We start from the raw sequence: 11,522 nt of genomic DNA on the forward strand, positions 1-11,522 counted from the left end.
AAATAGTTCCTGAACTCACTGGGTCTGAATCTTTCCTCTAAAGTGCCTATAATTAAACATGGATATAAACAAAAGCCCAAGAGAGCGACCAAATACATGGGTGTGGAGCCTGGTAAAGTGGCTACAGTAAAACTTGCATGTTCTCACACCCTCAGGATTCTCATCTTTACTAAGGCAAAAACAATTCTTACTTTGTATGTCCAGTTTTCAAGACCAAAAAACATTATTGACACCTCACTGGGGCCATCTTGGCTCTAGCCCAAGTCTAAAAATAGCAAACCCCAGGCTGCAGAAAACTGTAAATTTCAATCCCTGTTTAAAATATACAATGTTAAATGTCATCCTTGATTATGGTACACTGAGTCTGAAGGCACTGGTGTGTTGCCCTCCCTGACCTAGAAAAAATATATCTTCCAACCTTGATTTAATCAGTGATCCTCAATAAAGCCTCGTAAACAGCCTGCAGTGCCATTTGCAAAATCCCTAGAAACTTCACTCTCAGCAGACACATGCACTTTCCAAGTTTGCAATATTGGACAGTGTCCATAACCTCACTAAATATGATCTAGACTCATGTTAAAAGGCTATTAGGACCAAAAGAATAGATTGAAACTTGGGGAAAAAAAGGGAGTTTTTATACATTTGCCTGCATGTGGAGGTTAAAGATTAACTTCAAGTGTCTCTCCTCAGGCACTGTACACTTATTTGTTGTTGTTTGTTTTTTGTTTTGTTTGTTTTGTTTTTTGAGACATGATCTCTGCCTGACTTGGAGCTTGCCCATTAGTTTAGGCAGACTGTCCAGTGAGCTGCAAGTATCTGCTTGTAACTGACTCCCCAAGTCTGGGATTACAAGCACACACACATTTAGCTATACGTGACTTTTGGGGATCAAATTCAGGTTCTGTGCCTGCACCATAAAAGCTTGACCTGTTTGGGCTAAATGTCCAACTCTAGATTGTTTCTGTATTAAACTCTATGATTTAGTAAAAACAAGTGCATGCAAAGCTCTGTGAAACAAATTGCTATCAAGGTGACTTTTTGGTTAACTGATCCTTTTCCTTAAAAGCTCTCCTGCTCTCACCATCAATAATGTGGCAGGCCAGCCTGGTAGGAAGGATGGGAGAAGTCTGACTTACCACAATCAATATCACCTAGAGTATGTACGTGCCATAAATTGGAGCAAAGAGTGGCTTTCCCCAGGAATCTAGATCTAGAAGTAAGAGATTCTTGCTCAGTCTGTCTGTGTTCTTGAATAGAGGACATATAAACACTATAACTGGTGGCAGTGACTATTTTTGACCATTTGGGCAAGGAAACAGGGAAGCCAGCCTGCTGCTGAGAGAAGGATGAAGAACACCTACCAGAAAAGAGAGAGGGCTTCCTGTTCCCCCAGTCGCAGGCTACTGCCTGATTTCTACTTACAGCATTTTATCCCTTTCCTTCAGACACCACAGGACCCTTCAACAGCTTCTGAAACAAAAGAGCCACCACGAACACTCTGCGCCCTTCTATTCTATTTAGTTTCAAATGACTGAGAATCAGTTTGTTCACATTCTGTAAGCCAAGATCTCTGAAAGAATCCAATTCTGGCCTTTCTGGCCTCTTAAAGCAGTTTTACAAATCGATGTGAAATATTAAGTAGTTAAACAATATCAGGTCACAAAAATGTGTTTGTGTATGCATGTGTGTTTGTATGTATGTGTCAAAATTATAGGTACAATGGTAATACTATAGTTTCTATTTGTTAAAAAAATTAAAAAAAAACCCAAAGGCCTATATATGTTTAAGATATTGGAAAGAAATTAGCCAAATTATAAGTAGTTATGTTAGGAAAGCAAGGTTATTTTTCTTCTTTATATTCCTCTTTTTAGAAGTAATTAAATGTTTTTTAACTTAAAAACTATAACTGTAAAGATGACAAAGATATTTTTAACTACAGCATAAAACAGTCTGACTATTATATTTACTGCTATATAAACAGCGTTTAAAAGAACATTACTACTTCCTGTAGACCATGACCAAAGGTACCGTACCCACCACCTCGCCTGCCTCTGGTGCCACTTTATCTGACCTGCACCCTATCTGCTCAAAGCATACAGCCTGCCTCTACGAGTCCGCTCTTTCCTGCCCTCCCCCCGACTCTCTCCAGCCCCTCTACCCACCTGGACACCTGACTGCCCACACCTCTAGACATGCGGACTCATCCTATTTCTTGTTGACTCTGGATTTGCCCCCCCCTTTCTTTTGTATTAGTCCATGATATAAACACTCTTGACATATTTTAAATAAAATATGTCTTGGAACAGTCCAAGTAAGAGTGTTTTGATTGCAGCATTGGGTCAACCATAAATAGATGGAAGGAAAGGCAATATCCACAAAATACATAACTGTGAATGCTATCATTTATAAATCGCCTTTAACATCTCGATAACATAATTTTACCAACAGCCATTCAAAATGCAATGTTGAATGTGAATAAAAAGAAGCACATCATTTACTTAAGTGAAGGTTGAGTAACTTTGGAACTTTTTCTTCCTTCAAAATCTTGATGGCTTTCATATGTTGAATTGGGCAGTTAATAGCCAGATATTTTATCTACATTGTTTATTTACTTCTCTCAAACACTTGTGTGTGATGGCTGATCTTGATTGTCAACCTGACACCTGGGGAGAAGGGTCCTCAGCTAAGGAGTGTTTTCATCATAGTCATCTGCGGACCTGTCGGTGGGGGCATTTTGGGGGTTGCTAACTGATGAAGGAGGTACCAGCCAACTGTGGACAGGGCCACGCCTGCGCAGGTAGTCCTGGGATATGTGAGAAAAGTAGCTGACCGTATCTGGAAGCAAGCCAGTAAGCAGCAATTGTCTGTGGTGACTGGTGACCGTTTCCTGCTTGAACTCCTGTCCTGGCTTCTCTCACTAATGGACTGTGACTTTAAGATGAACTAAACCCCTTCCTCCCCAGGTTGGTTTTGGTCAGTGCTGTCACAGCAACAGAAGACAGAAACAATACACTGTGAAACAAATCTTACCACCTCCTGTTTACAGAAATGAAATTGTTGTCCTGAAAATTAATCTCCATATGCAAATTTAAAAGGCTGCCAGTGGCAGAGCAAAAGGATAGACCCATCTATGTTTTCCAGTTGTCAGAGTTTATGGCCTCTGTGTTAGACCTCAGTCTCCAACAGGTCATACACTAAGCAGCCCACATATGTCTGAAATGAAAAGCTAAACTTAATGATGGAAAAGAGTAGTGGTATTTTATAATATGTTTGTCTAGTTTATTATGTATTTGTGTTTTCAGCACAAATATATACCATAGTAAACTACCACATTATCCAACAGCACTATAAAGATCTACTCAGTGATGCCTGTCAATGGCACTTATGTGTAGCTGTTTACAAGACGCAGCCCTCATATGTAAAGAAACAAGTCTAAATATGAACAGAAGTAAATATCCATCACAGTAATTTCCGTAGTAAGTTGTGGTTGCATAGCTCTCCCTGGTGCGAGTGCTTAGAGATGCTTTAACATTCTGTCATGAGGATCATCAGTTAGACCATTTCAAAAGAGGGAGGGGGAGACTCCTTTTTTCTTGCTAATACCTTTCATGAATGTATACACTATTCTGTATTTTTAGCAATTACCTTTTATGCCTTCACTCAAACACGGAACTCTTTAAGGCAGCCATGAGGACTCATGAGTTTAAGCTGGAACCTCTCAGGTCAGATGACTGCTGCCATTGGCTGTTTTCAGAACAGCAGCATCCTCTTGATTCACTTGTTGGTGGTGATAATTTTTCTTGTCCTCCCATCACTACCATCCTGCATTATTTCTTTTTCAATGGAAAAGATATTTTTTTCCCAAAGAAAACCGAAATCTTTCATTCATTAGTACAAAATACTTGACAGAGATGAGCAATTTGCCCAAGCTGAAAAAAAGTAAGTCCCTGCCCTCTCCAAGCTCTGAGAGTCAGAAAGTCTCAAGCAAAGCCAAAGGCCCCCATAGTGGTTGTGCTCCAGGAGAGGTCTACATACAACACTGAGAGTGCAGAGGAAGGGTTAATACAGCGGGGCCAGCAGACAATGTGCATAAGACAGCATTTAAAACAGAGCCTTCACATATAAATAGGAGCTTTTCCTGCTGTGAAGGGCACCTGGAGAGGGCATCTGGGCCAGTGTATAGTAAGACTCAGAGAAAGATAAGTCCATGAGGACAACAATGCTATTAAAACAGTGAGCTACTTCCTGATGAGACTCAGAGGGCATGTAAAGACCAGAGGGGATATGAGAAAAAAATCAGGTCTAAAGTCACATGTGGCGATTAGTTAAGTACATTATCATTCTTATATGTATGAGAAAGGGTAGATAAATTAAAATTATGCTATTGATAGAGAGCAATAAGAAAAATACTTGGTACAAAGTAAAGACATGTACATGTGCACTTATAAAAAGATTGGAAGTATGCATACTGAAGTGTTAACACTAATCACCTCTGGGTGGTGGAATTATGAATAATTTTGTTCTAATCTCTCTTTGCTTCTGTGTTGTCCAGATTTTCGGCATTATTTGCATTATTTGGCACTTTGGATGGTGAGGGATGTGTGCACTAAAATAGAAGACATTAGCTGGGCTTGAACTGTGACATCGTAAAGAGTTTGGATTTTATTTCACAGAAAATAAAAGACTAGTCCAGGTATTTGATCAGGGAGGTTAGATGAACAGACTTTTACAGAAGGAAATTTCCAGTAGCCATGCTATGCTAGAAGGACTTGGGACTGGGAAAGATGTGATAAACACAACCAATGCCGAGGCAGGAGGGACAGAAAGTACACGCCTGGAGTACAATAGATAGCATTTATTAACTAAATAATAAGCAAAAGAAAAGGACAGAGGTAGGGAAGCTCTCCAGACCTCTGGTCTGGGAGAATGGTTGGTATAGATATTGGAAACTAACAGGTATAACAAGAGAGAAAAGGATAGAATGATGACTTGTTTGTATATGTGCCCTATCTTGAGGACATTCAGGTAGGTGTGCTACTGGAAAGTTTGGAATATGGGCCTAGTGTAGAAAAGAAGATGCGCCCAAAAGTACAGTTGCATAAGAGATGGAGAAGCAAGAGTGAATGAGCTCAACTAGATAAAGCAGAAAGCAATGAGGACCTTGGGAACTGCTGAGTCAAAGCAGCCATCGCTTACCCAGAGAACAAAAGTGTCAGGCAAAGGCGGAATTCTTTTCTTCTTTTTTAATTGACATATATTATATGTATTTCTGTGGCATAATGCAATGTTTAATTTGTAGATGCTTTGGGTAGTGATCACATCAGATACACTGATATGTCACCTTACATTTTATCATTTGTTGATGGTAAACGTAATTAAATTCTTCTCTTCTAGGAGTGGAAAGAGTTCTTTGAATAGAGCTAGCACAGAGCAAGGGACTGAGATTCACCTACAAACCTTCAGCTGGTGATAGAACCAAGTCTCAAACAGTCTTCAGAAAGAAAACAGGACAAGGTCAAAAGCATGGGACAAAGAAAGGCTACTGGTCACTATCTGTACTCAGTGATAAATGGGAAGGTTTTTAGAAGTTACTGATAAGCCTTCAGGGAAGGGCCCGACTCTTAAACCCAAGGCTGATCTGCAGCAAAGCTGTGGTGAGATAGTGATCCAGACCTCTTTTGACAAACAAGGAGTTTTGTGTCAATAGAGAAGTGTCCCCTGTCCCATTTTATCCCACGTTTCAGTTGTCCCTCTAACGACATAACTCCTAACTTTATTTCCACTAATTTTTGATGGTGTCAAGACCTTCAGCTGCTGAATATCCCCATGTTTCCCCCAACTGTCCATCTCCTGTCTTCTCTGCTTCTGCCAGCATATGTTTAATCAATGCCATCTCCCTTGATACAGTTCCTGTGCCCCTGTTGTTCTCACTAAATCCACTGGGTAACCTTCTCCAACCTTGTTAAACCCTCTTTACTTGTTCTGTGCCTTCGCTGTGTCAATGAAGAAGATAACCTATTGGCTACTCTCAATTTAAATCTGTGACCAGAAATTTAAATAACTGTTAGCCCCTACACATGCTTAGTTCATCTTCTTTTCTGTTTAACAATTCACTCTCTTTCTCTCTGACAAGCTCTATTGCCTCATCCCATCCTCACTCAGTTGATAGTTTTGCTTTCAGCGTGAAAAAAAAACTAAAGCAGTTAGAAGAGAGGTTCAAAATATTTCCACTGTTCCAATGATCCCTCTTCCAGAGCCTAGTCCACATCTTTGGCCTCTCCATATTCCTTTTAAAATGATTGCTATATTCCGTCTCTCTGACATCAGTAACTTTTTTTGTAAGTCATTTATCTTTGTATGCAAATGTCCCGTATACTTCAAAGCCATTGTTACTCTACTGCCTTCACTTCTTCTGTTCCTTTTGCACAAAAATCCTTAAGGAATCTATATTTACAGTTTCTGGTTTCTTCCATCAAGTCTCTTTTATGCATTCTAGGTCATGTGATCCCTAACCATACTCTTGTCCACAGTCTCATCAAGTCTCTGTGGTCCTCCTTTGTCAAGTGAACGTTCAGTTATCAGCTTCATTACACTTGACAGTTTGAAGCACTGGGCTCCTCTACCCATTCCTTCTGAAGCATCATTGGTTTACAGGATGTTGCATTCTCCTAGGTTTCCTCCTACCCCCTGGACGTCTGTCTTGCTCTCTTTGAATGGGTTCTATTTTATTCCTCCAGACCTCTTAATGTCAAAGTGCTCCTGGGCTTAGTCATTCCACTTGTTCTTTTCTCTACAGAATACTTACTCCTTGGAGATCTAACCACTTTCAGACTTTTTGTGTTTGTTTGTTTCTTTCTTTGTTTTGAGCCAGGGTCTCTATGTGTAGTCCTGGCTGTCCTGGAACTCTCTCTGCAGACCAAGCTGGCCTTGAACTCACAGTGATCCACCTGCCTCTGCTTTCTTTAATGCTGGGATTAAAGGAATGCTCCACCACCTCCTGGCCCACTCTCAGGATTTAAAAACCATTTAAGTGCTGTAAAATCTTCAGTGCATCTCCAATCAGACTTCTTGGAACTCCAAATTTACTCTGCCTTCCCAACATACCTAGTATATCTGAAATGTTATTCATCCTTCCACACTTCTAATCCTGACAACTTAACTTAGTCAAACCCAAGACATAAACATAACTTTTGTTCTAATTTTTCCTACCAACAACACATATAATACTCCAGTAGACCTTATTGCTTTTAATTTCAAATGTACCCAGAACACTTATCTGAACACTTATCACCACCTCTAAAGCTGTCACTCAGGCCACTATCATCTCTCATCTAGGTTACCAAAATAAAGTACTAAGTGGTGCAATTGATCCTTTTGAAAAGCAAGCCAAGTTATCTTATTCCTCCTTTCATACCCAAGGAAAGCTTCCCATGCCATTCAGAGAACAACCCAAATGACTGACAAGGACTTCTAAGGTCTTCTTTCTCCTGATTCCCTCTATTCTCAGGAACTTCCCTGAAACTACACTCCCTGTTGTTAACAGCATCTCCATCATAAAAGACTGCCTGACTGTGTCTCTGCCATGCCCACCAGGTACATATCATGGCTGATTCCACTACCTGGAATGTCTTCCTCCTGGTGTTCACATGGCTAAATCCTTCGTATTTTCATCAGTCTTGCTTAATTGTTCCTGTTTAACAGTGTGGCAAGCTCTGCCTCCCATAGTTTTAAACCTTTCACCCAGTTGCAGTCTTAAAAGTCACTACCACCTTGACATATAAAAAAAAAATATTTATATGGTTATTTTCTGGTTTCTCCCCATGACAATTAGAACTCTAAAAATAAAAATACTTTTATATGTCTCTTCAGACACATTCCTTATATGAACAAAGTGCTCTGTTAACAGTCAATAAGGCCATGAGTCTATTTCTCCTACCTGATCAGAGGTTACTCAGTATATTTTGATTAGCTTTTACCTGTTTTCTGCATGAACACACACACACACACACACACACACACGCACATACACACACCCTTCATTCTTGTTCCCAATAGCATGATGTGTGTGTGCACATGCATGTTTTTGTGCATGCATGCATGTGTATGAGTGTGTGTTTTCAATAAATTCATTAAATGAAACAAAAATTTTTAGTGAATCATTGGCCCATAAACACCGTTATTCTTGTAAATTTGACTGCATTCCTTTATTTCTTCAGCCTATCAGAGTTTGTTCTGGATGGGATGCAAGTTTGGAATCAGGCTACATTAACATGAGAATGATATTGGTATGTTTTCACAGAAGTGAGTATCCATCTATCTTCAAAAAGGCAAACAGCACAGATCTCTAGAGAGCACCCCATCCTGAAGCTCTCAGATGTGATGAGTCAGGAAAGAGAAAAGTCACCTTGCCTTCACATATCTGGTACTCTTCACTGTAGCCCTCTTTCCTAAATAGATTCCTCCAGACTTTTTTCAAGCTGTTGCTCAGTCCTGGTAGCAGTTAAATCAATTGACCATATTGTACTGGTTTGCTTCAATGTGTTTGTTTACTAGTTGAAGCCTACATTAAGGACAGGATTATTTCACGGTGTTTGGTTTCCTGGCCTTCTTCCAGCTTTCCTTTCTCAACCTCTGTCTCTCTGTCTCTGTCTTTCTGTCTGACTGTCTGACTGTCTCTCTCCCTCTGTGTGTGTGTGTGCAAAATGACAATGTCTTTCTTCGTCTGAAGTAGTGTATATCTTGAGAGTTAAATTTGACTACCCTTAGCTCTCTGTTCTGAGATTTGCTGTCTTTACTGTTAGAATTGTGTAGCCTGAATTTAGGCAAATGCCCACCACTAATAACAATGCCAAAAGCATCTTCATCCTTTTTCTGCTTCCAGTTACAGCCTTGGCCAATGCACTTTTTTTTTTTGCCCTGTTATTGTCTTGCAAATGAAACACGTGCAGCTCTTTGTGCAAGTACAAAAATAAAATATGAACATGTCCTTATCTAAAATGCCACTTTCCCCATACTCTTTTTTGGTTGCTCTTCATTAACCAAAGTACCATTGTTACACAAATTGTAATACTCTGTAATTTTAGAAACATGCTCTACATTCTCTTGACCACTCAAATGCCTGGTTTCTGGTTAAAATACTCAGAGGTGACATTCAAGTAATATCTACAAGATCTTGTGAAGATTTTAGTTACCTGTCTAGGGTTAAAGGAGACACCCATTGCCAATGGAAAAAGAAAAAGAAAGAGCGAGCAACTACAAAAATTTGAGCTTGTAGATTTCAAAGAATGTTCCACAGCATGTTATTTTCCTTCCAGAAAATTCTAACACTATATAATTACTTTTGTATGGAAAATGAATAATGTAAGTGTCTACTGCTAAAAACAGCCAGACAGAAACATTCAAAGTAGATAGGCTTTCCCTAAGCAGATAAAATACTAAATTGGAAAATATCTGCATACCGGCCCACAGGACAATGCTCTTGGTTTATTATTTAAAGGACAGACGGCATAGCCCAGGATAAAATTACATGGGAAATGAAATGCTTTCTCACGTATGTGTTAAGATTTGTATGGGTCCTGTTTCACACAGAACCTGTAATATTGATGGCATACCAAACTATCACAGAAAAATACCAATCCGAAGTGCATCCAAGGCTCGTCTGGTTAAAAATAACATCAGTTGAGATCCTCCTTTGGCAAAAAAAAATAAACAACACTTTGATAAAGAAAAACTGAAATTCCACCTTCATGGAAATTAAAGTATAGCCACTTTCCCAGTTCAGAAAAACAAAAACAAACAAACAAACAAACACCAGGTTTCACTTCGGTGTTTGGCAGAACTAATCCCAGCAGATACAGTGGTGGGTTTGGAGACTAGAAACACAGAGATCCTCACTGTACCCCTTCACTCTTGTTCCCAACAGTGTGTGTGTGTGTGTGTGTGTGTGTGTGTGTGTGTGGTGTAGATGACACTGCTTCCAAAACCTGAGAGCAATCATGCAGACTGGCTTAGTAGAGCCAGAATAAAGCTGGAAACCAACAGCTCAGAGGTGGCCGCGAGGTGTGGCGGGGGCGGGTGACTGTGTTTCGCTTCCCAAACCCACTCTGCCAACCTTCTGCATGATTTCTTGCTACAAGCTCCGCAATTCAGACACCTAAGCAGGTTCTCTTCACTGCCCAGGGTGGAGAACCTTCTAAGGACGTTTTATCACGAGCAATTCCCACGCTGGCAACATCTCAACAGCCCATGGTGAACAAGCTGACCCACCCACCAGCCCAACCGCAATCAAATAAAGTCCCCCACTGTCTTCCTCCTCAGGGCTGGGTGAGAGCTCTGGCACTCAGTAAAGCCTTTTGAGTGGGTAGCCCAAGAGGCTGATGGTCAGCTAGTGGAACAGCCATGTTAGTCTCCTCCAGGCGTAAATCAGCCACTGGTGAACTGACCGACGAGGATCAGGAGCGCTCGCCCTGTCCTCTGCACACCTCTGTCCCCAAAACTGCTACTGTCCCCAAACTCCTGGGTTCAAGCGTCTGGCCCTCATGGCTGCCTCAAGGTTCAGCACCGAGGACAGCGGACGGCAGACATACTTTTCTCCCCGCCTGGCCCAGGAGGCCAGCAATGTGTTTTTGACCCGCCAGACAAGGCTGCAGGTGTCCCACCGCGCGCCCTCTGGCACCGCACCTTTGTGCCCTGAGCGCCCATCTCCCACCCGCATCTCTCTCACGGCCGCCTCGCGGCGTCTTACTTTTCTGGCTGGAGTAACCCGGGTAATAGCCATAGTAGCCAGTAATCCTCAGGATCCGGTCCTCGATGGTGGCCACCCCGTTGGGGGCCGCCTTGACATCCATAGAGAGCGCGAGGCAGCGGTTCCCGGCGCCGCGGGGCGTAGAGCAAAGCGCCGGGCCCGGGAGCTGCTGCAGGTACCGATGCCGCCGCAGCCGCCGCCGCCGCTGCTCTTGCAGCTCGTGCTCCCGCGCCCCGGCTCTGACTCCACCGCCCGGCGCAGCTCCGGCTTCGCATCACAGCGGCGGCGGCGGCGGCGGATCGGCCCCCACTCTGGCCGGCCTCTCTGTCAGCCTGGCAGCTCTCTCGCCCCGCCACCAGCTCACTGCTGCCCGAACAGCGCCCCCTCACCTCCGACGCCCACCCTGGTCTGAGACAGTTGTGGGCGTCCAACCTGCTCTCTGACTTTCACGATTAACCCTTGTGCCAAAAGTAGGCATCCCAAGCCCACTTGAAGGAAGGGATGGTGGCTAGGTGCGCAGGCTCAGCAGCTGTGGGTGGGAGAGACTCAGCCAGAACTAGGGGCTAGCAAGTCAAGAGATGCACGCTGCCCTTTAGCACTTTTGCCCCCACCCTGCATTTGTTCCGCGTTGCTGCCCATCCCACCTTGAATCTGTGAATATGGAAAGCATTCGCAGGCACTAGTCCCTGCAACTTGTCTAGAAAACCAAGGATCCTTTTTTCCTTTTTAAGAATTTTCAAGAAGAAATGACTCCCCATCAGGTGGTGTGGAGAATGAT

The 11,522-nt window shown here is 42.3% G+C and overlaps 1 protein-coding gene across 1 annotated transcript in view; it reads right to left on the reverse strand.

Moving 5' to 3' along the window:
* Slc35f4 (solute carrier family 35 member F4) overlaps window positions 1-11,255 on the reverse strand; it is a 249,927-nt gene extending 238,672 nt beyond the window's left edge. Inside the window, exon 1 of the mRNA XM_060382185.1 lies at window positions 10,745-11,255. Within this exon, the coding sequence (XP_060238168.1) occupies window positions 10,745-10,847 (103 nt within the window). The 5' untranslated portion in view covers window positions 10,848-11,255. The remainder of the gene's footprint in view (window positions 1-10,744) is intronic.
* Window positions 11,256-11,522: the final 267 nt, after the last annotated feature.

Source organism: Meriones unguiculatus, chromosome 4 (assembly GCF_030254825.1).
Source record: "Meriones unguiculatus strain TT.TT164.6M chromosome 4, Bangor_MerUng_6.1, whole genome shotgun sequence".
In the NCBI taxonomy this organism is placed as follows: Eukaryota; Metazoa; Chordata; class Mammalia; order Rodentia; family Muridae; genus Meriones; species Meriones unguiculatus.